This window comes from Rousettus aegyptiacus, unplaced genomic scaffold (assembly GCF_014176215.1).
Source record: "Rousettus aegyptiacus isolate mRouAeg1 unplaced genomic scaffold, mRouAeg1.p scaffold_m13_p_11, whole genome shotgun sequence".
NCBI classification, from domain to species: Eukaryota; Metazoa; Chordata; class Mammalia; order Chiroptera; family Pteropodidae; genus Rousettus; species Rousettus aegyptiacus.
Genome location: NW_023416286.1, coordinates 49647924 through 49672484, shown reverse-complemented (window position 1 = coordinate 49672484; position 24561 = coordinate 49647924). Strand labels below are relative to the sequence as shown.

At 39.1% G+C, this 24561-nt stretch overlaps 1 protein-coding gene across 1 annotated transcript in view; it reads right to left on the bottom strand.

Annotated features, from left to right (window-relative positions):
- The window catches only part of COL4A1 (collagen type IV alpha 1 chain), a 137605-nt gene that overhangs the window by 32947 nt on the left and 80097 nt on the right, over nt 1-24561 (bottom strand). The window contains exons 3-24 of the mRNA XM_016145258.2: nt 23600-23689; nt 23452-23496; nt 22348-22392; nt 22178-22240; nt 21615-21668; nt 21399-21425; nt 18987-19070; nt 18838-18900; nt 17478-17513; nt 16908-16949; nt 15551-15637; nt 14989-15015; nt 14788-14838; nt 13894-13938; nt 13759-13812; nt 11720-11761; nt 10128-10212; nt 9752-9787; nt 9125-9289; nt 5744-5839; nt 3636-3719; nt 3081-3151 (exon numbers count right to left, since the gene is read on the bottom strand). Coding sequence (XP_016000744.1) covers nt 3081-3151; nt 3636-3719; nt 5744-5839; nt 9125-9289; nt 9752-9787; nt 10128-10212; nt 11720-11761; nt 13759-13812; nt 13894-13938; nt 14788-14838; nt 14989-15015; nt 15551-15637; nt 16908-16949; nt 17478-17513; nt 18838-18900; nt 18987-19070; nt 21399-21425; nt 21615-21668; nt 22178-22240; nt 22348-22392; nt 23452-23496; nt 23600-23689 — 1392 coding nt within the window. The remainder of the gene's footprint in view (nt 1-3080; nt 3152-3635; nt 3720-5743; nt 5840-9124; nt 9290-9751; nt 9788-10127; nt 10213-11719; nt 11762-13758; nt 13813-13893; nt 13939-14787; nt 14839-14988; nt 15016-15550; nt 15638-16907; nt 16950-17477; nt 17514-18837; nt 18901-18986; nt 19071-21398; nt 21426-21614; nt 21669-22177; nt 22241-22347; nt 22393-23451; nt 23497-23599; nt 23690-24561) is intronic.

Genomic DNA, 24561 nt, shown 5'->3' with positions numbered 1-24561 from the left:
CATACTGCTTACTAAGAGCTGCAACAATGCCAGCTAAGGAATAAGGGCAGCTGTTCTTCCCAGGCCAAACATGGTACAATTATACTTTCTCAGATGCATAACCAACACCATCCAGTGCACTGCCAGAGCCTGGAGAGTCAGCAACAAGTCTGCACTGCCCAGTACTATTTAATATTTTACATTAAATAACATTAAAACTTCAGCCCCTTAGTCACACTAGTCATACTCCAAGGACTCAATAACCACCACTAGCCAGTGACTACTACATTGTGCAGCACAGACAGAGAACATTCCTATCATGGCAGAGAGTTCTCCTGGACAGATACAGCTGCTGGGAGTTGGCCCTGAGCTAGAAGTGCCCCGTATAACACAGGACATGTTGCTCAGACCTACTCGTGAAAGGGAGGAGGTGTGCAATGTATTTGCTCTTGTCCCAAGAATGGCAGTGTCAACTCTACCAGCCACCTGACAGAAGGTTTAGCAGAGGGTCAGGAAGATTTATTATTTAGTTGAAAGTTATCATGGTATTTTATAGCTTCTTCTCTTGAGTTAGTTAGTTCCCGTGCACCCTTAAATCTCAGCTAAAATTAGGCTCCTCTCGTGAAGTCTTTCCTAATGGGTACGGGCTGTTTTCTCCCATATTTCCATGGTGCATCATATGGGCCTCGTTTAGTAGGGAATTTTGCTTGCACTTCTGTTTTTATACTAGCCTTTCAGAGCTTTGAGGGCACGGCCAAGCCTTTCCATCTTTGTGTCCTCAATATCTGCAATGAGGGAGATATTGGCAGAAGAAAATGTTCAACTGGCAAATTCCCCAATAAAAATTAAACACCAGTGTAAGAAATTATAACCAATATATGGTTTTCTCAACCTGGAAGCTTTATTATGTTATTTTATGGCAAGTATTCACAGCCTGGAAATATAAAGTTTTCCAATACTATGAGCACAGGTGAGAAAACATAATTTTTTATTTTAATAATGATGACCTTGTCAGCTATAAATCAAGGAAGAAATAAAGATTTTTTTAAAGGGATACTTATGACCCTAGAACATCTCATGGAGTTACTGTGCGACAGAAATATTTAATCCAAAGAGATTCAAAGGTCTTTTGATCCGCATCCCTTAAGATAAACATTGAGGAATCAAATACTGCCTTGAAAATTTAGCATTGGCTACATAAATCGAAAAAGATCTGAAAACTGTAAAGTCTGCTTTAAAAAGTGGTGCCACTGTGGGAAAGCTGGAGGAGTTCGTTGCAATTATTCACTCCCGAAGACCACGGAACCTGACCTGGTCAACTTGGGCTTCAGCCTCTTGGTCAGGAGCCAGCCTCTTGTGATCTGTCTTTCAAATCAAACCCTCGGCTTTCAAAAGAACATGTCACAGAAAGGCTATGTTCACAGAAGCATTAATTTAGATCAAAAGAAAAATCAGAACACTTCCTCACTTTTTAATTTTAATCTATTTCCCAGTATGCTCCTCTGGTTCCTGGGTACCTCTTGTAGCCTTCAGCCAAATTTGAAATAGGAGAACCATATTTTTTGAGCTAGTTAAACCACGGAGCTATGATACAGCTTCAAATAAAAGGAAAATTACTATCTTCTCAATTAACTTATTTATTCATAAAACAAATTTCAGAAACATTTTCTATCTCCAGAAAGAGCTCCTTATGGAGAAGGCCTGGGGATTAGAAGTTTTGTTGTATGTTTTCTTTATTTTCTTCTTTATCATGACTCCTCAAGAACCCTTCTCTCTCATCTCCTTTCTCTTTATCAATTTTTACTAGATTTGGGGCTGAAGGGACTGGTATCTGGACTGAGCAGAGTGGAGGCGGGAAGGATCCCACAAAGGCAGAAGAGATAAAGACCACGTCCAGAGGTCAAAAGCATCTTTTTCTGGCCCCTTCAAAGTTCTTCTATCTTTGATCCTCACCACGGTCAGGGCTTTCCAGCTATGTGAACTTCCAATTTATTTAGAAATGTTTTAAACAATTGTGACTTCTAACTTCATTCTCCAGGCCCCAGGGAAGCTCTGGAAAGCAGAATCTCAAGATCTGACTTCAAAAGGAGAAAACTATTTCTGAATTCCAGCTGTTTCATTCTCATTTTACTTTTGCCCTGATCCATCTTTATAGAAGCTTTCAGTAATATTTTTTAAAATTACAAATGTTAAAGAACTACAACAAAAATGAATAATGCTAAAGACTTGACATTCAATTTATGGCAAAAGGAAAAAGAAAAGAAAAAGAAAAAAGAGTGAAAGGAATTGTAGAAATTGTTTAATGTTTACAGAACTTAGAAGATCCAAGAAAATACAAAAACGATGCCCTAAATTTTAAAAAATTTAGAAATAGAAAATATTCTATTCAATAAAATAATGTCCTTCAACATTTAAGATTATTACTATTCTGTTCAATGGCTTCTTTTAAAACAAACAAAAACTAAGAAGCTGGTATTTCGGTTAACTGAAAAGTTTCCTGTCCATATGATCAAGATATTTCATTTATAGATTTGAAAAGGCATCTTTACAACTGATGTTGGGAATAGGAATTTTCAAAATATGTATCTGTAAAGAATTTCTAAAAATATTTCAAATTCCTAGAAGGAAACAGGTTAATTTTCCCCTATCTCTCCATAGAAACTATCGATGTTAACTTATGTGCTAACATAACAAGTTTTTAAATTATATGGTAGGATAAGTAGTGATCACAAGGAAGGACAATTAAACTTAACAGTGTAGCAGCTATGAGGTAACTCTTGGTGGCACCATCAGTTTCAAGATCTCCCAGAGACCCTATGGAAAACTGACAAACCAGCATTCACCTGCACCTGGACATAGATAAGTGGCAACTGAATTCTGACCAGGTGAGAAGAAAGGCAATTGAGATGCAGGTTCTGGATCCAACAGTCTTGCTTATTACCAGGTGGAGGAGTGAGGAGGAACACAGGGAGTAATTCTAGACTGCTGGACAAAGAGATACTCGACCAGCTCCCGAATAAGGCAGATATAAAAATACACACCTTTTAGTTTGCTTGGCGGCAACTTCTAATACAGATAAAAACTCAGCAAGTCTTACTTACAGGCAATCCTTCAAGACCGTCCCTGCCAGGAGAACCTCTGTCGCCCTTGGCCCCTGGCTGTCCCGGGAAACCTGTCATAAGAGACGAGGAAGAATGACAGCACATCATTGATGAGACACTTTCTAATAACTCAAGAGCTGTTTAATTTTTTTTTGAGATTCAAAGGTTAAAGTCTTTGTACAAAGTAAATGATATTTGAAGAATCTCAAAAAAGAAATAAGAAAAATGCTCAAGATGGGCTCGGAAAGGGAAAAAGTGACTCCAAGTGCATACGAATAACACTGAAGCTGGATGGCTACAAGTCCCCCCACCCGCCCAAGGGCTATTTCATGCAAAAACTTTCAGTTAAATTCTTCTGAGATAACAAAATTTGTGATGCTAGTGAACTAAATGTTGCTATCCTTTTACTAGGAAATTTTATGACCCTTAATTTATGCGCCACCTTGATAATTTCCAACAAAATGGACAAATCCTGCAAGTATGGCTAACATTCACATTATTATACTTTAGTTCTGAATGTGGAAAACTAAATCCCTTTCACATTTAGGGTCTAACCTATTTCTCCTGGAGGTCCCTGTGGCCCGGGAGGTCCACGAAGTCCCTCTGTATCACAGGTGAGACAACTCTCTCCTTTTTGACCTAAAAAAGGAAACACAGGGGTACTTACATATAACATGTAAACAGAAGTCTCCGCAGCATAGTGACAGTACAGAAAAGAGCAAAGAAGACATCAATATTTTAATAGTAATGTATTCAAATATGTGTTTCCTCAATTATCTACCCCTACTGCCACCACTAATCCACTGTGTGTCCCTGTCATTGGACATACTTCACAGGTAACCACTGGTACACTTTCAACAAATCACTAAAAAGTGATCCAGAACTCAGTTTTGCCTATCAGTGTGATAAGTTTTGACCATTATAATTTTGTCTCTAACTCTAAAACTCCCCATTATTATTTAGCATTTGTTAGCAAACTTTACATATCACTCCTGGAATTAAACTCATGTTACAGGCTGACTGGCGATCATTGAGAATAAGAAGCCACCAAAGCAAGAACAAATTATCTTACCTGACACATCGAAAAGTAGAAAGATCGCACCACAGAAAAATGGGAGGAAATGCCCTTCTTTGGAAATTCTAATGCCTTATGTCTTGACTTTCAAACAAAGCTAAAAGGCCTTAGGGTGTCTTAAATACACCTGTGTCCTAAACCGTAAAACGTCTGGTATCTAAGTACAAATCAGGTTTTACAGAGCAGAGTGCAGGTGGAGAAGCCCATGCTCGGAAGTCATAGAGGCTGGTCTACATCACCCTTGTCCCCTTGCCCTGACAGGCAGCCCCAGCTCCAGGTACCACTACTGCACACTCCACTCCAGCAGACCCCACTGTTAGGAACTGAAAAAGGACCAGTCTGAGCAGCCCCATGTCCCTCAACTCAGGAGAGGTACACTGCTTCATTTTGTGTTCTTCCCAGGGGCAGAACAGGAGCTCATCCAAAGGATGCATACGAAAGTGCACAAGTCTGTTAACAGCCCAGCTAAGTGCTGGGCGCCTTTGCATGAAAGCCTAGAAGTAGGCAGGGAGAGGCATTAATACTGCAGTCTGGGCAGAATGACAGTTCTCTAGCAGAAGTATAAAGACAAAGGAAGAAAGAAGCTTCTCTTCGGATTCAGGGGATGGATAAACAAGATCTCAGGACAAAGAACCTTCTGACCATTGGCTCTGTCATAAAATGGAACACCCCATCTCAGAAAGTATCAAACACCTGGTAACTAGAGAGAGTCACTGGACACTAAATGACACTCTAATTGGTGGCACTCCCCTGCTTCCTCCACCAACGATGACTAAGGTCACTTCCACCTAAGGTTCTGTAACTTGTGTGGCTATCGATATTCTAAGATGTTAGTTGAAACTATTTTCCATGAACCGTTTGTATTTTAGACTTCTGAAGAGCAAAAATTCTTTGCAATCCAACACCAGAAATGGTACTCAATGAGGTAGATATGGTGGATAGCTCCCTATTTGTCCTATTCTCTGGGTACTAAGAGATATATAAATATTGGAATATTCTTTGTTTATTATGCTCTAAGATAAGATTGTTGGTGCAGTGATTATCTACTCTGTTACCAAGACTGTGGCAGGATTATGATGTGTCCTGTGTTGGTGTTATGACTAACACTTGAAAAAATTAAAGATAAAGTTGAGCCCAGGGTGGAGTCAGTTGATCCACCAGAAGCAGATTTGCTCACACTGATTATGTGTACACAGCTCAGAGGGGTGGCAAGCATTACATGTACACATTTGTGCTTTGCTATAAGGGAAGACGTGCATTCTTTGAGAAGGGAACTCTCAAACTTTGAACTGAAAGAGAGCAATACAACAGCAGTCCGAGAGTTTAACCTGCTGGCCATGGAGAGGGTAAAGGGCAGTAACTCTGACATCAGGGCCACCTCTTCCCATTTCATTCCAGTGATAGCTGTTTCTCGAAACCCAACTGCAGAAAAATCATAGCAGAGCTGTAGGGAGACCCATCTTCAAATGGACTTGGAGAGTTCCAAGCAAAGGGAGAATATGCACACACTCACCCAAAGCCAGTAAGTATGTAGAAAGATGCTATATGGCCAAGCACAGTCATCATTTAAGAAAAATTAAACTCTTACCTTTCTCTCCAACTTCACCCGCCAGTCCTGGCTGCCCTGGAACTCCAGGAGGACCCCGGTCACCTATTGGTCCGGGCTGGCATTCCACAAGTCCATCTGAAATAGATTTTTTAAATTATAGTATCATTCCCACCTAACTAAAGCTAGATATTTCCACCCTCTATAATTCAATCTCTATTATAAAATCAAACTATTTTTAGGTTATTTGGTATTAGAAATCCAGCTTTAGTTTGCTCGCAATTAATTCCAGAATATTAACTTGGAAAGCATGACCAGCACACAACATCTCATCCATTCACTCACCATCACAAGCCACCACTTTTGAAATTTCTATTTCATAAATCTAAAACATATTTCAGTTCATTAGTCCTGTCCTGCACCTTATTTCATTTTTATCTTGCAAAGTACACACTATCATCCTTATTTTACAGATAAAGAAACTGAGGCTCAAAAAGCTACATGGTTTGTCCACCATCATGCTTCTGTGAAGTCCAAGCAGAGACTGGAACCACTTTATTCTTAATTTTTCCTAAACAGACTTATAGCACAGTAATCATTATTTTAGAGATGCAGACTGCCCTTGGGGAAATGCCTCTAATTCATTATTCCTATTCAATTCCTCACATCATTCATGTGAAGAAGTATGAAAATGAATTGCGGTCATGTAAACACCATCTTTTGTGGGTTCTAGCAAAAAAAAAAAAAAAGTATTGTTTTATAGTTCAGATGCACACCATGATCATTTATGTTTCCTTCTCCGACACCTTTGAAAAAAAATCAGAGTGATTTAACCTACAGCTTCTGCCAGGGCAGCCCCATCACGGCTGTAGTTTATGCATGTGTGAGCTAGAGCTCCCGCCTCCCTCCTTCGCCCCTCCCACACTGTCTTCTCATAGGGACAGAGCGAGAACAAGGAGATTGGCCCGGCAGCCACCTGAACACCCATGTCCGTGCCTTCTGCTGTGGGGCCCTCCCTCTGGCCTGGATGCATTAGCCAGGATCGACCTTTCCCACCTCCCCACTCCAGTTGTCTCTCTTTTACACAAGGCATCAAATGGGCAATGATGGGTTTTCTCTCCCAAACACAAGGGCTTAAAATAGGGCCAAAACCTCCCAATTTTATGACTCTGTTTAGAGCTCAGAGGAAAAAGTTAGTTTCAAATGTATAAGAATGTAAGTCCAGGAAGAAAGCATTCTTGCTTTGCTGGTTGGTTGGTTGCTAGCTTCCCTTGGTAAAACATAGGTGGAAAGGAGGCCTGGGTGGGCAATGACTCTGTCGCAGGGTCCACTGGCTCCTGCTGGCTCCTTTCTCACCTGGCTCGTTGATCCTGACATTCTTGAACAAAGTGGAGTCCATTTTTATGCTTCAAAGAGCAGCCCCTAAATTCCTTGACTATAAAAAACTGGTATTCACAGTTCTGCAAGCCAAGGGTATGTGAACTCTCTGATTCTAAAAAAGTAGCCTCACAAATATTGACAGACAGAAATTATTACTTTCTTTTCTAGAACATACCTCCTGCTTGGCCTCATCTTAACCAAAATCCCTTCCTATCCCCAGTAAGAAAGCAATTTTACATTTTCATCAATTTTCAGTCTCAAGCGAGAATAAGATGATTATTTCTGAGGAGTTCTAAAAGGCAAGTTCAGATTTGACATTTACACTGCCTGTTTAGCAAGGGCATCTGCAGTCACAGGTGGCTTAGGGCTGGCTGCCACATATGGGAGGAGAACACCGGAGCAGAATCAGGATGTAGAAACCTCTACATTGCGTGGTTAATGGGCGATTGATGGGTCCCAAGGTGGCAATTAGTTTTAAGATGTAGCCTCTTTAACATACATTGTAAATCTGAATAAAAATTTCATTTATAAATTCTCTCAATGTTCTGTGACTATGAATCACTTAATTTACATAGGCTGAAAAGGGCCACCTGGAACTCTGGGATGGCAGACATCACAATGTGTTCAGCCAACACATCCTACTCAATCAACAGTAGTGGAAAATTCATATCTTTTTGTGAAATTTGTTCATGTTTCAAGTACTGGCACGATTGCCAGTACCCCCAAAATAAATGTTCTCTTAGATTTCCCCATGGCTCCCCCACTCACTTCATGTCTTTGCCAATTACTCTTTAAAATTACAACCCCATGACCCATCCAGCCTCACCCCTACCACTCCATATTGTAAGCCTTTCCCTACTTCTTTTCAACCTGCATTTATCATTTCCTACATACCATAAGATTTACTTATTTATTTGGTATACATTCCCCCATAGAATGCATGCCCCAGAGGGCAAGACGGTTTTGTGGGTTTTGTCACCGCCCCTGGGACAGTAACTGGGCCTATTGTAGGCCCTCCAATACTTGTTGAATGAATAAGTGACCTAAAGGTCCTTCTGATGCTCACAACCTTCTCTCAGACATCAAGAGAAAAAATGACTTTGGATTGAGTGCCTCTGGGATTTCAAAATTACATATTTCTTCTCCGCATTTCACAAAACTGTGAGAGAAGGGGAGGAAGTCCCCGTGAAGTCACAGGTGGTCCATCCTTCTCCCTCACCCATTAACAATATGTCAAAGGAAATTCATGCTGATCCCAGTGAAGCATCAAATCTGAAGTCAACTCTTTCATCGGGTGAGTTCGTATCTGGCTTCCTTACCAAGCCTCATCCATGAGAACTCCCTTGCACATAAGTCAGCTGGTACTTAAGGTATACGGACCCATCTTTCCCGGGAGGATTAGTAGGACCTGCTTTGGAAATCTGAACTTATCCCCATTGGCAACTTAAATCCTCTGAAATGTTCTTACATTTTACACCGATATTACTGCAGGATCATAGAACTTCTTTAACTAAATCAAGACTTTGATGATGTTCTGTGCTTAGCTTTGATGAAGGTTGTAGGGGAAATCTACGCAAAGTACGTTTCAAACTTGAAGTCCTTCGTGGTTACTACATAGACCGTGTGGTCTGTACCCATACAATCCCTCCTTCGTGTGAGTGAGTGAGTGCGTGTGTGTGTGTGTGTGTGTGTGTCTTGGCATTAGCTTGTGTCTCTAGATGAACTAGAATACATTCTATTTACAGTAAGAACTGTACGACTCAACTGATTTGCTTGTTAGCTTTAGATTCCAGGAGGCTCAGAGATGCGTAACATGTTTCTTATTTCTTTAAACCAGTTTTATGATTTAATCTTTACTATTCCTTTCTTTAGCATGACTACTTTTGCAAAGATACCTAAGTGGGATATAAGTAATTCATAAATCACTGGCCGTGCCAGCCTTTTGAACTGCACGTGAACTCTGAAGCACTCTCCAAAACCAGGTCTAGCTCTGCTCTGGCATCCTGCCCTCACATGCATGAAAAGGTTCTAGAGGGAACCTACCTGTGTGGCCTGGTCGCCCAGGGGGTCCAGGGGGCCCAGGAGGGCCCTGGGGTCCATCTCTTCCACTTGGTCCTGGCAAAGACAGCCCTGGAAATCCTTGGTCACCTTTTTCTCCTCTTTCACCAGGGTAGCCAGGAGCACCAGGCTGCCCCGGTATTGGGATGCCTGAAACCAGAACAAAAATCTCATGTAAATAATTACAATACAAGTTGAACATCAACAGCACAAACTAATTTTATTAACTCTGTTCGAGGTAAAATGGCTAGGAACTGCTTGGACAAGTAAAAACAAATTGAATTGATAGGCTTCACACAATATAAATGCTGACAGTCAAATGCTTCCTACATATTCATTTTAGGAAAAAATTAGAGGCAGGGAGAGTAGATGTGACTTGTTGAAAAAATATAGAAAGTCCCACTCATTAAATACTGTTTAGAACTACATGCTAACCTGTACCTTAAAAAATAAACACTTTCCTATGAACACCTCTTGCTTTATAACTAGAAAAATGTGCGACAAAACTGTTAGCCATTTTATGCAAATATCTAACGCACTTGATAAATATGTTCAGAATATAAACTGCAGAGTTTTGCAAATATTCTTTAAAAATCAGTTAAGGATGCTCACCTGGAGAGCCTGGCTGGCCTTGTAATCCTGGGAAACCTAAAAAGAGAAAGAGTTGGACAAACTAAACTTGGTTCACCCGTGATTTATGTTGTTTATTTCTGTGCTCACGAGTATCCCTGCTCAAGGGGAACAAGGAAGTCTGAACTTGTGGAAATGCTTCAGAGACGTAACTGCAGAGATGCCAGGAGAAGGGCCCCTGGAAAGCCAGCGTGACAATGAAACAGACTCAGTCACTGTATGGTATAAGGCATGCACAGGTTTTCAAAATGAGAATGAGTACAGGTCAAAAATGGAAGAAAGAGAAAGGATGAGAGAAAGACAGGGAGGATGGAGGAGGGAAGAGGGAGAGTGGGAAAGAAAAAGTAAAGGAACTTACCCTTGGGGCCTGGCTCTCCTCTCAATCCTGGCGGTCCTGGGTACCCCCGCTCGCCTTTTTCTCCCAAGGGTCCTGTGCCGATAACCTGAATTACAGAACACGAGATGGATCATCATGTGGCATGGGAGGGGCTGGTACTGTATAATACAGTAGTACGGGTAAAGAAACTAACACATTCTTTATTATTTCAAGAAATGTGAAAGTGAAGTAGTGGTAAAAGGCGGAGGAACAGAGAGAGAGGTTGGAGGGGAAGTCAAAACCATGTCCAAGGAATGTTATATAACCATGCTCTCCTCGGAAAGAACTTTACCAGGCAACTCTGCTTCCTTTTGTGATAATTTGCCTGGCAGGCACTTAACCAATGAGGAAAAGTTAGAAAAATATTCATTCAGAGGTTTAAGTTTGGCATCTCTAAGTGTTCATATAAGCCATAGGATGAATATTCTACATTAAAAATTATTATCAGAGAACACCTTTAAATTTTCTCAAGCAATAGGTAATATGACACTTTTTTTTTTTTACTAGAAGAGGTATTCTGCTTTCTTTTTAAAAAGATAGTCCAAAGTGGGGACCTCCTTAATGCCCTAGGGAAATAGGACAAAAAGAATGCACTGTTTGGCCTCATTAAAAAGAAGTGAACTGATCCAGTTCTAAATTACTGAAATTCGAGGAAAATTACCAAGTCAAATATTGCATTTTGCCCTAAAAATGTAATTTTGTTGTTGAAATTAAATTACTGGATATTATTAAAATCTTATGATGAGGTTAAGGTAAAAACAGGTTACTCTAATGTTGCTGCTAGATCACAAATATGGAAAATGGAATCATAAGTATACATGAAGTATTAAAAGCATGAAGAAGTTTTGATAATTTGATCCAATAATCTTATTCCAAGAAGTGTAGCCTAAGGAAAAAATTATTAAAAACTCTCCCACCCACACATACACAAAATATCACATATAACTATTCATCGCCAAGCGCAAAAATGGCAGCGTACAAGAGCATTACAGTAACATTTTCATTGTTTCAAAAAAAAAAATTGGGGCAAAATGCTTAAAACAAGTATAGCACAACACTCTGACAGGATACAAAAAATGATTATTCTAAAATAACTCGAAAACGTGAAAATATTCTTTTTTAAAAAACGTTACATACATTGATTGCAAGTTGCAAGTATGTCGAAATATGCATACAGACAAAGAGTATTAAAATGTTATTTGCATAAACAAAAACTGTTTACTAGAATATTCAAATTATGGATGATCTGTTCTTTTATTAACATTTTCTTTAATGGATTATTTAAAATAAAAAAGTTTCAGAATCTGATGCTAATGTAAATCTTTTCATTTTCAGTGGTCAAGGATATGCAGAAATTATCAAAATGTAAAAAAAAGTAAGTATTGAACTCTACACCATAGAAAATATAAAGCATTATTTCAAATTATATGCAGCCCCTTTAAATAAAAATGTAATTCTAGGAATGTCGTGGAGCATGGGCATATGCATGGGCTTATGCAGGTGTTTAGCCCAATCTCCTCTCTTTTGCTCATCTCAAATGCTTTCACAGGCCAGCAAATATTATTCATACTCACAATTCCAGGTGGGCCTGGAGGACCTGTTTCACCTTTGTCTCCCTACAAAAGAAAAAATAACTTTAGCATTTTAAAAATTATATTATATTTTTAAACTATAAAGAGTGTCTTGCAGTTACAAGAGTTAAACTATTTTTTCTGGAAAAATAGAGATTGTCCCCACTGTACACTTAAATGAGTTTCCTCTCCTTAGTATCTCTCTCTTAGTATTAAGTATCATATAATTTTTTAGTGTTGTGATTAGCTTAAAGCACTGTTATAATGAAAGCAAGCAAATTTCATTTTGCTTGGCCTAAGTGTGCCATATGGAATTAAAGATTTCTACAAAATATAAATGTGAGCCCAATTATTCACACTACAAATGAGCTCATAATTTTGTTCTGTTGACTATGCGCCCTCAGACAACTTTAATAGTCATTCGGAAGTTAAATTAGTACATAATGTCTTTCAATATAATAAAAACAAATAAAATAAAATGATATGAAAGCTTGTGATTTCTAAATATATTTTCTTAAAAAAACATTTTGGGGATATTTTAGGTAAATCTGCTTTGGATGTCATAATAAAAGGATATTTATGGTTTTTTCTTTCTTCTTAAAATCCAATATTACTTTAAAACATTGGGTGGATAAATTCTAATCACCTTAAAGATTAATTTAATTGATATTAGCTGAAAAACCCAAAGAAATTAATTCTTTCATATCTAATGTTCTCATTTAAGCATCATTATAATACTTTTAGAAGTCCTAAGAGATGCATATTTTTTAGCGAATGTACATTTTTAAATTAAACCAGAATTTGATGTTTTGTTTTTTCTTAAATATGAGAAGAGATTTCTCCCTCTATCCTTGGCTTTGATAAGCAAACCTTGAGTTCCTCTCCCTAGTTTTTCACTCACTGTTAGAGATAAATATTTTGAAATTACTGTTGACCCTGCAACAACAAAGGAGTAAGGGCTACCAACACCCTGCACAGCAAAATTCCATGCACAACTTAACTACTTATAGCCTACTGTTGACTGGAAGCCTTACCAATAACATAAACAGTTGACTAACACATAATTTGTATGCTATACATATTATATAATGTATTCTTACAATAAGTAAGCTAGAGAAAAGAAAATGTTATTAAGAAGGTGATAAGAAAGAGAAAACAATTTTACAGTTCTGTAGATATTTATTGAAAAAAATACACATGTATGTGGACTTATGCATTTCAACACCATGTTCTTCAAGGATCAACTGTATTTATTTTAGTAGAAATTTACATTACCTAGTCTCATAATTAAAAAAACAATAAAACAACAATGATTTTTTTTTTTTTTTTACCAGATTGACAGCTACTTTTTTAAAGTTTGATAACAAGCAGTTGCTAAATCAGAGGGCCCCGAGCAGATAGAAGTGCTTCTCTGAGAGTAATTTGGGGACGAATGGCAAAAGTTCTAAAAATGAGTCTAAATGTTGACTGCAAAATTACACTTTTAGAAATTTATGACAGGGAAATGATCAGACAAGTGAACGAAAATACTTGTAATCATAAAAATGTGGACGTGGCCTAAATACCATTCAGTAAATAGGGCATGGACATTAAAAGTGTTAATGTGCAACTACATTTATAGACATTGAAATATATCCATATTATATCATTAAGTGAAAAATCAGGATGTATCACGCAATACTATTTTTTAAGCATATATTCAAGTGTGCACATAGTGTAATTGTTCACTCTGACCATTTCTGAGTAATAGAAAAATTAGATAAGCTTTCTTTCTTCATGACATCTTTTTGCATTTTCTGCTGTTTTATAATCAGGAAAAATTAATCTACTACAAAAAAGATATAAAAACCTGAATCAATGAAACATTTCCTATTTTTAAAATTTATGCACACAAATAAAACCACTAAGTTAAGTTGTGCTTTTATGCATATGTAACATAAATAGTTTTAATTCTTTGTGACTCCATAGTCTTTTGTTTTAGAAAAACTTCTAAGTGAGCTACAAATTTGAAGGTAAAAACTCAAAATAGTGCCACCATTTACCTTAAGACCGTCTCGGCCTGGGAGTCCTGGGTACCCCGAGTCGCCAGAATAACCCTAAAATGAAACAGAGGCAACAACAATCGTGAGCTAGTGAAGGCAACAGCTCGCTTTTTAAAATTACAGAAAAATACTTACTGGACTCCCTTTTTCTCCTTTTTCACCATCTTTTCCAGGTTTTCCCTGCAAAATAAAGATTGAAGCATTATTATGTCATAAATAATAATAGTAAATATGCTATAACACCAAGACTCTGATTCAAATACAAGTTAATATGTCATCTCTCATAGGGAACCTCTGTGTAAGTCGATGATACCGCAATGACAAGGAATAGAGTATACACTGAATAACTGAAAAAGTTATAATAGAAGAGATCCTTTCCATTTTTGAAAAATGAAGGCTGATGGTCTCCAAATCTGCTAAGGTAGCCATTACATTTGGCAGCATAGCTAACACCAAAGAAGGTTCTTTGTTGGCAAGTATTTGGTAGCTGATAAGTAGATGATTCATTTGAACAGAAGTTTCCGTGCATCATTTCAGGGTAGAAATTGGAATGCTCAGCCTACTGGAAGCTGGGTGGGTCTTCTGTCACCAGGATTCAGAGTGTGAAAAGCATCTAAGCATCTCTGTTCCAGGCTGTGTAGTCTGGGCTATGGGCAGAGCTCCAAGCTGGCCTGGGAAGGCAGCGGCAAAAGGCACCAACTGCTCTGGGCAAGTGGACAGGTGGTATTGACTGAGTGAGGAGCCAGCAGGTGGACAGCTCTTCAAAGAGCGCCTCCCACCAACCCCAGACTGTCTTGGGGGCATCATCTTTATAATGAAGGGCCTCAATCTTCTAGGGAAGTTTTTCAAATGGTGACAGCTCTCCTCATTCCTACTCTCACGGGCTTCAGAAAAGCTGTTTAGAAGAGGAAAGACAAACCAAAACCCCTGCCAGTCTCTTCCAGTCTGTCTCCCCAAATCTGTGATTCTAGGAATGAAAGGAAACATGACTTCACAATAAGGAATAAAAGGACTTTTCAAAGCACTTACTCGGGGCCCTGGTTTTCCAGGTTCACCTTTCTCTCCAACCCCTGGCATTCCCTTAAAAACATAAGAAAAGAAAGAGTTAGATTCATTTGTATATTTAAGTAAAATATCAAATTAAGTAAATATTACATTTAAGCTGAAATAAGCTTGCGATTTTTGGTCTTTCACACAAATAATAATGATAAACAAAAATTTAGTACTTACTTGAAATCCAGGTTCACCTTTTTGACCCTAAAAGAATTTTAAAGAGAGAGAGACAGAGAAAAAAAGAGATATCAGTACTATATACCAGCTATCTCACTCAGTTTTTTATATGCTACGATGAACATATGAAAAAAAAAAAAAAAAAGAACCTTTCTTTGATACATTAACAAAGAAATTCACACTGGCCACCAGCATTCACATCCTCGCATTGACTGGATGATGGATTAAGAAGGATAGTTAATTATGCTTGATCCATGGCAATGGTAACCTACTTCTGCACTCATACTGTCTCTGTCCTGCTGACCCAGACCATCTTCACCTAGGGTGCATTTAAGAAGCCCTCACTTAGTTTGAGTCAGCCTCAAATCAGTCTTGCTCCCACTCCATACCCCCTGCCTCTGCACCCAGATGCTCACATTTTATATGATAGTCTATAAATCTGTTTTCTAGGTCAGGGGTGAATGTAGCTGCAGAAAGTGAATTTTGACCCAGTTCCTCTTTATCTTTTGAAATTTATGCAAAATTAGAAAGACAGCATTCATTGGACAAAGTCCTTTCATACCTTCTCTCCTTTAGTGGCAAAGTCTCCTTTTTCTATAAATTGAGCTTGTCCTGGCTCTCCTGGAGGTCCACTGACCCCTTGATCACCCTATTGATGCAAAAAATTGGGAATTAATTAGGCATAAAAGTAATTATACAAAAAGAAAAATGCAAAGGGGGGAGTCTAAAACAAAACACCTATTTTAAATGTGTTGTTATATCCTTTTCTAATCTATTTTTGCCTCAGCATAAAATTAAGTTTCAGTAGGAAGATGGCACAATAAATATATAAATCCAGGAGGAGACTTTCACCTCTCAGGGATCAGGAAAGCCACCATCTCAAGTAATAATAACAGAACTTGAACATCAATGGGACATATCTATACATGCATGTATGTTTAGACCATGCATATGATACATACAGTATATATATATATGCACACTAGGACACACACATACATATATATCATCCTACTGCATCTTGACAGCATGGAGGAAAGAGACACAAACTGCCTAGAGCCTGGGAAGAAAGGAGGTATCCTCAGGTAAATCCAAAATACTAGAACCATCAAAAATTGTCTTCCTCAGGCATCCTAACTGCTGAGTACAACTGGAAGGCCAGTAAGTCCCAGCTATAGCACAATGAGTGAGGTCTAAAAACTTTAACTGCATAAAATGCAGGGTCACTTTATTATGAGGTTTATCAAAAGACTGGGCCAAAATTTGGAGTGGAAAGCAGAGGTCGACTGTTCAGTACACATCTGCCCAGACCTCGACTGACTTGGGGCCCTCTGGTGGGCATCGTCTACAATAGCTTGACTACCCACAGCAAAGAACCTGGGCCCTGGGTCAGACACTGCCATAATTCCAAGAATCCCCACTTGGCTGGTGCCCATGTCATTGGTCTGATCCAGGGGAATTGGTAAAGAAATCACCATTGGCCTCCCTCCCAAGATGAGGTCACCTGCTCCAGTATGTGCCTCCCTGTCTCCATGGCTCATTTCCTCCCGATTCTGGTATAATGGCCTTTCCCTTTGCAGGGTTTAATATAGTTATGCTACTAGTCAAGTCCTAAACTGGACTGTTTTATAAAAAAAGTCTAGGTCTGGCTTTATCACTACCTGAGAACATTTTGATTTAACTCCATGTATAGAGAACTGAAATTAATGACCTCGTATTCTCTGCTGGTCAGATCACATGTACGACACTTTAATGAATTCTAGCTGTACATTTTAAGGAAAACACAAACAAGCTTAAGAACTTTCAGAGGACAGTAACTATAGTATAAAGGGGTCCAAGAGTAGGTCTGGAGACAGAATCTATATTATGCTTAAAACTATGATTTTAAACAAAAATGTTCCAAAGTAAAGTGTACTCACCTTATCACCTTTTGGTCCTTGAAAACTTAAGCCCATTTGCCCCTGTTGATTAAAAATTAGACTTCCATTATTGGAGTTGTCTACTTTGCTAAAATCATCAAACAAAAATCACATAAAATGCAGTAAGATGGTAGATTTAAGGCAAGAGTTGTGTCCCACGACTACTATTAAATTTTCAAGAAAGTTGTGATCATGTGTATTCGATGTCTATAAAAAAGTTTTTTATAGTATCATTGGACAAGAAGTCTATAAAAACCTTAGTTTTTAAACGTAAGGTTTTTGAATTCTGGCTTTAAAAAACTTAAGGAGAAGATCAGTGGTTCCAAAATAATAACTATGGGAGCAGATAAGTGAAAGAAAAGATTGGTGGATTGATCGACTGATAGGTTAGATAGATTGATAAGTGGACAGACAGATGGATAGGTGGATGGATAGGCAGATGTTAGACATATAGATAAAGAAATTATAATTTTCCAAAACTTTTCAATAGAGATTTAAAGAATGAGTTATAGCAATTTCATGATATTCTTAAACTAATGCGAAAGAGAGACAAATAACAAAAATCTTTACCTTTTCACCTGGAGGGCCAGGAGGGCCTGGGGGACCCTGCAAGAGAGAGCATTTTAATTAAATACAATTCACAACCCTGGTAAAGCTTTAAATGCTTCTTGATATAAAAGTTATCTTAATATCCCATGGTTAACATGATAATTTATTTGTTAAATATTTAATTTTTTTTTTCCATGCTCTAGAACTGTAAAACTTTGAAAGTAGTCAGAAATTAGTCCAGGATGATTATTAACAGGAATAGAAATACCTCAAAATCTTTGACTTTGCCTGGTGGAATCCACTGACCTAAAAACATTCCAGGCTAACAGACAATGGATGAAATCACCAGCCAAACTCTCTATGAGCCTAGAGTTTCCAGTTTGGACATGACGTTTATCCACTTTGGATATAATTCTTTATCTTAAAAAAATGAACGATTTCTTCATACGAGGAGGCTGTAGCAAAGTCAATGAATGTCTGTGTTTGCAACAAAATCTCAGAATACTTTTTATAACCATTTAAAAAGGAAAAAACATCATTTTTCTTCTACATATGCCCTACGAAGTGATCACTACAAAAAGTCTATAACCATCTGTTACTACTACTCATTTTTTACTCATAAAAACGAATCCATTTATTTACAAAAATATAAAAGAAGTTATATTTGCAGGAAAGGATAGAAGAATTGGTGACTTTTACCCAGCCCCAAAAAAAGTAAATTTAAAAGATAAGCCTGACTATCTCTCAGGCAGGCCAGTGTGAGGATAACCAAGTCAGGGGCACTATTCATTCCTAACAAATGTGGCATTCCACCATTAAGTCTTGTTACTCAAAAATGTGTGTGTGAGATGATGTCCTCTTTCTATTGAGAATTATCAGCTGTGAAGAAGGCAAACAATAGCCCAGAGCCTCCTGGGATGTTATCTCTGGGTGTTCAGTTTGCAAAGTCTTTATAATAAATACTGTGCAGCTTTTATGCTGCCACCTGGCCTGTGTCCACAATCCCCAAGAGAGCAGATCCTCTGCTATGTCTTTATGTCTAAAGTATATCTTCAAGGCACAGCCTGCTTTGTCCATCTTGAACGGCTTCTTCAGACCTTGGGATCCCTGGCATCCACTCAGCCCCTCAAGTAACGAAGGTGTTGTCTGTTTGGAGATGTCTTGGCATGAAGTACTATTATTATTCTGATCCCATAGCTCTGGGAATATGTGGACCATAAGTGCCAGCCAACTATTTTCATAAGAAAAACTTTCATTTCCCCATTTCAAATTAAGAGAGATCACCACTGTGTAGAATTTTCATTCAATTTTATTTATTTTCACACCTCAACACAGTTGCTCTTTGAATGACTGCCTCAGAGAGATATCCCTCCATACTTACTGGTGCTCCGGTAAATCCTGGAGGGCCAACGGGACCTTGAATGCCTGGCAATCCTGGTAAACCCTACAATGTATTGAGAAAGGTAAGATTTAAAATGCAAACTAGGAGGAGACTCAGCACGCAGTTACAGTTATTTAGCAAAGGCTTACTGGTGTTCCTGGGGCTCCGGGGAATCCTCTTTCACCTTTCAACAGGGTCCCAGGCACGTGACCCAGTATTTCACCAGGATCACCCTATGGGATGAAAAATAAGAGAAAGTTGCAAATACTGCTATTTATATAAAGAAACTTAAAACCTATCAAATATTAGGCATGGAACTAGCCCAAGTCTGAGGTGTAGACTCTCTCTAAGCTTGAAAGAAAAAGACTGGCTGTCTCCCCCATTCAGAGATATTATCTTAATGGCCAGCATTCTGTGATGCACAGTCAAATCGACTGAAACTAGGACCAAACATATAGACGGCCAAGTGAAAGAATCTGTGATAAATCCATGTGACAGTCTCAGGTTGAAAGACTAATCACAGGTTGTTCTCACAAATAGTTTATCTTTCAAGAAAGAGGCAGGATGAGCATTTTTATTAAAAGCAGGATGTGATGGTAAATTTCATATGTCAACTTGGCCAGGCCATAGTACCCAGATATTTGTTTAAACATCAGTCTGAATGTCGCTATGAAGATATTTCTAAAATGAGATTAACATTTACATCAGAAGACTCTGAGTAAAGCAGATTAGCCTCCATAATGGGGTGAGCCTCATCCAATCAGCTGAAGGCCTTAAGAGAAAAACTGGCTGACACTCACGAAGGAGAGAGAATTTTGCCTACAATGGCCTTCAAACTGGAGCTGCGATATCAGCTCTTCCCTGGGTCTCTAGCCTGCCGTTCTGCTCTGCAGATCTTGAACCTTCTCGCTCACTCTATCTATGTAGTCATCTGTCTATCTGTCTCTCATACACACATACACACACATCCCATTGGTTCTGTTTCTCTGCAGAACACTGACTAAAACACGGAGCTCCTATGAGGATATCATTTCTTAGATGTTCTTGAACACAGGGACCAATGAACGCTCAATCTCATTCAGATATAAGGTTATCTCTAGCGCAGCTATTCAAGAACTGGGAGCATCCCTTTCACAGGGCTGCTCCAAACGCCAGACGCCCCTGCTCCCTGATCGGTTCCACAGCACAGGGAGAACGCATTTCAAGGCCATGTCACTAAGAGTCACCACGCCATGCAGCAGCACTGCCCTGCCTAAGATAGACTTCAAAAGATTAATTTCCATAAAATTTAAGATGTTCCTTGGGAGCTGAGTTTTCCTCTCTTTGCTCCCCAATTCCAGAATGTTGGACTAGCTGGCACAGAGCTCAGTACATGAATGGAGTCACTGCCGCATTTACGCACTGAGCAAATGTGAACGAAGGATCTGCCAGCCACTGTGCTGGGAGACAGGGCAAAGGCGAGGATGGGATACAGTTGAGAAAATGACAAGACTTCATGATTTAAAAAGGGACAGAGAGAGATGGGTACAGAGAGAGAAGGAAAGAAAGGATGGGGGAAGAGGGAGGGAAGGAAAGAAGAACTGACCGAAGGAAGGAATCAATCACATGCAGTTTTCCAATAGTAAAAAACAAACCAATAAAAACAAATGCCGCCTGGGTTCCAGGCTGGGCATCTAAGTTGTACCCTCATCCTAGTTAGTTAAGTACACAGAGGAGCAGTTTAGAAGGGATGTGGCAGGTTTCATTCTGAAAATGTTGGCCAGTGGTGCCCATGGGACACCAGGCTGGAGGTTGGTGAGAGAGAATGACAGGGCCAAGAGAGAAGGAAAGAACCTTGGCCACGTGCCAGGGAGCAGGGCCCGCATGAGACACCTGCCCTATGAACAAGAAGGAAAATGACCAGTGATCAGCATGGGTGTATCCACCAGGCCTTTTCCTACACACCTGTGAGGGTGGATAAAGGAAGTCCCCTTCACTGAGCAGAGACAGAATCAGGTGCCACAGTAGGGAGGGACTCGGAGCTTCTTTCTTTACCACTCACAGAGGGCCCTGAGCCCCACCTTGACATAAAGGGAAAATCAAGCTGAGAAAGGCGTGCATTGGCTCTGAAGGAAGGGGCCAAGACACCAAGGATCTAACGTAAGGCAACTGGGGGTTTTCCTGCCGGCAGTAATTCTGGAATCTACAATAGAGCGACTCCAGATTATAGGCAACATGAAAAAAATGGTTGCATTCAAGTAAAGCCACATAAATTAAATGGGATACCTGCAACCTTTTGAGTGGGACTGTGCTTATGTCCTATGGCTCTGGAAAAGGAGCATCATCGAGATATCTACGCAGGTAATTAATGTGAACTGAACTCGTGTCTGTTAATATTTACCATCACGCCATGCTTCCTATTAATGGTTTTCTATTAAGAAATTGTACTTAGTGTCTAAACTTTAGATTCTAAACTTTAAGTTCATATATATGACTTATATACCCTTTTAATGTGGCAGAGTTTCGATAAATCTATTTTAAACAGAATCCTGTAATGAATCCAATAAAATAAAATGATGTACCTTCATTCCTGGCAACCCTGGTGGCCCCTAAAAAAGAAAAAGTTGATATTAGTTTTGTTTTTCTCAAAACATCATTAGTATTAAAATATAAGTGCAAAAAAAAAAAAACCACAAAAAAAATAAAAAAAATAAACAAAGGAAAAAAAAGAAATGAAATGAGAAGAGAGAAATGATAACTGAAGAAAGAAATGCTGAGTTAAACAGCACCATACTCACGGGATTTCCAGTGAATCCAGGCAAACCTGGAGGCCCCAGAGGCCCCCTCTCACCCTGAGGGGAGAGCAGACAGTCACCCAGGGGATCAGTGCAAGGCAAACAGAACAGCGGACCAGACCAGACTCCCGCATCAGGTACTCTGTCCTACCTTTCAGGGATGCCTTATTTGTTGGTTAAGATCATTTCCTAAAAATTGTTACAAGCTATACTGGCTGAGTGCTACTTCATGATAGAAAAAATAAATTTGAGAATATAATTAAGTAGGGACAAAGATTAATAATAGCATTTCCTTATTTGGTTCAGTAATTTAGGTGAGAATATAATGTTTAAAGCAATTTTAGGGTAAAATTGTATAGAAAAGAAAGGCACTATTATGTCATTCTTGAACATTAAGTATGGTAAAAAACTGTATTTGCTAATCAAATAAAGAAAGCTTTAGGACAAGTCATTTTCCAGTTGTGGCAACGAAAATGATGCTCACAAAACAACTTTTACCAACTTCTCAATACACAAAGTTAGATAAACATGCTCAAAGCAAGAAAGGGTCTCGGTTCTAAATTTACCTTTGTCCCGTTGCATCCTGGAATTCCTGGGGGACCCGGTGGACCATCTTGGCCAGGAATACCCTGCAATTAATAAGGTGAAAAAGTGGCCAAAATAGAAAAATCACCTGAGGGTGCCATCACTCACATTGAACGTCTCATAAAGGAAGCAGGTAATTTTATATACATACAGGAAGTCCTGGGTTTCCAGGGTAACCCGATACTCCTGGGGGTCCCTGTAAGGATGGAAATGAAAGTTTGCAGTAAGTGCTGGGGAAGCTCGGTTCCCCCCACTGTGCCCGAATGGTTGGCCTCAGAACATCCACACTAAGTGGACAGGGCACGCCACCCAGGAGACCACTGAGGGCCCAGCCCTGAGAGGCAGATCACCTAGGGTTTCAACAGCAATTCTACACCAAAAGCTATTGATTACTTCTGAAATCAAGGCTGCTTATGCACAAAACAACTGCTCTCATTTCATCCTTTGTAATTTCTAGGTAAAATATATGTACACATACATATTTTACATTAAATCTCAAATAGTTGGGAAGAAGAGTGTATGGAATAAACTGTTCAGTGGCGGGGAGGGAGGGAATTCAAAGTTATTTCTGGTTAAAATACGGATCTTTCTATCCCAGACAGTTATAATGTTATTTCCTCTCTTCCATCAACAAATGCGCACACAGGTCACTGTCACACTTCCCTTTCGACTAAATAAAAATTACAGAATAAAACCTTTACATTTTAGTGTCTTTCTATTGTTCTACTTTCAAGAGTTGCTTTCAAAGGTCTTCATTTTTGCATTTCTCAGAAATGGAGGTAGCAAAGGAAATAAAGAGAGTCAAGAGGGAAGTTCAAGTTTAGCTCTGAAAATATTACCACTTTTCACGTTAAATGAAAATATCTTTCTTCAATGACTTGCAGACATATCATCTCCCTCCTCAAAATCATATTCTACAAGAACCCTTGAGGAAGGCCAAATTAGAGCAAACAGGTGTCAAAAGAGTAAAAAGTAATTCGCTCTGCTTATGCACAGCACTAGTCACAAGGACTAGAGGTCAAGAACAATACACTACGGTTCATTTTAAGTCCTCATGCCTACCACGCGTGCTGTCTGAGCCCTGATGAGGAGAGGCACAGGAAGGGGACAAAAAGAAAGGAGAGGGAGGGAAGGAAGCCCCTTCAGGATTGTTTGGAGGCCAGAGAAGGGTGTGTAAAGCATTCTCACCAGAGAAGCATTGCTGTATCAGATCCCACCCACAGACATTACCAACTTAAGTGATAATCGTACTCACTCTTGTCCCTTTTGTTCCTGGCAGTCCTGGTTCTCCAGTATCACCCTGAAACAAAACAGAAAAGCCATTATGACCACTTGTTATAACAAGATTAAGATCATCTTAAATCCACACCCTCACACACCCCCCATTACGCAGTCAAGCTTACCTTTTGTCCTGGTGGCCCCTGAGGCCCCTCAGGTCCTTGCATTCCTGGAAACCCAATGACACCTTGTAACCCTGGGAGGCCTCTTTCACCCTGCAGAGGAGGGAAAAGCAAGTAAAACAAAAGTCAGGTCAAAAGAGTCGAGGAAACAAATCAGTAGTAAGCCTCTCTAAGCTCGTCCAATATTACATAAGTCTATAGTGAGTGTCCAAAAACAAATGCTGAAACGAATTCCTATCTCAGGAAGCTTTTCTCTACCATTTTCTAAAGCTCTTTGAAGGCGGGAATGTGATACTTGGCAAAATGCTTTCTACATACCATATTCCAAATGCTAACTAACTTGTTGGGTAAATAAAATAATGAATAATTGTTTTTTTTTTCCCACTGAACTGACTATAATCTCATTCAATTAATGAAATCTTCTTGTTATCAGTAGACCTAGCACTGAGATTCTGTGAGCAGATCATCAGTCAAGTTTTCCCTTTAGACACCTTTAGCAGCTGTTGTAGGCAGAGCTCATGGTGTGAGCTTTGGCATGATGCTGGGACTGCATGATGGGCTTTCCTAAGTATATTTTAAAAGTGTTTCTTTTGCAGAAGTTGGATCAAAGTTTAATCATGGTATCCACTCTCATGGAGCAAAATGAGAGAAGACACACTATTTTTAAAATAATAAATATTATTCAGGGTACACACACATGAATGTAATACATTTAAAAAAAAAAAAAAGGTCAGAAAAATATTGTAGCATTCTGAGCCTTAAGCTGGCCCTTGAAAAATAAATGCAAAATAAATATGTGAAGAGAAGAAAGAAAGAAACGCAGGCTGGATGACGGCAGGACCGCGTGGTAAGGTGGACATCTGGCCCTGAGAGTACAAGAAACTAGCAGGAAGACATACAGCTGGGAAAGGAACAAGGAGGAAGGTAGTATTATTGTTTGATCCTGGAATGGTGATTTCTTCTCG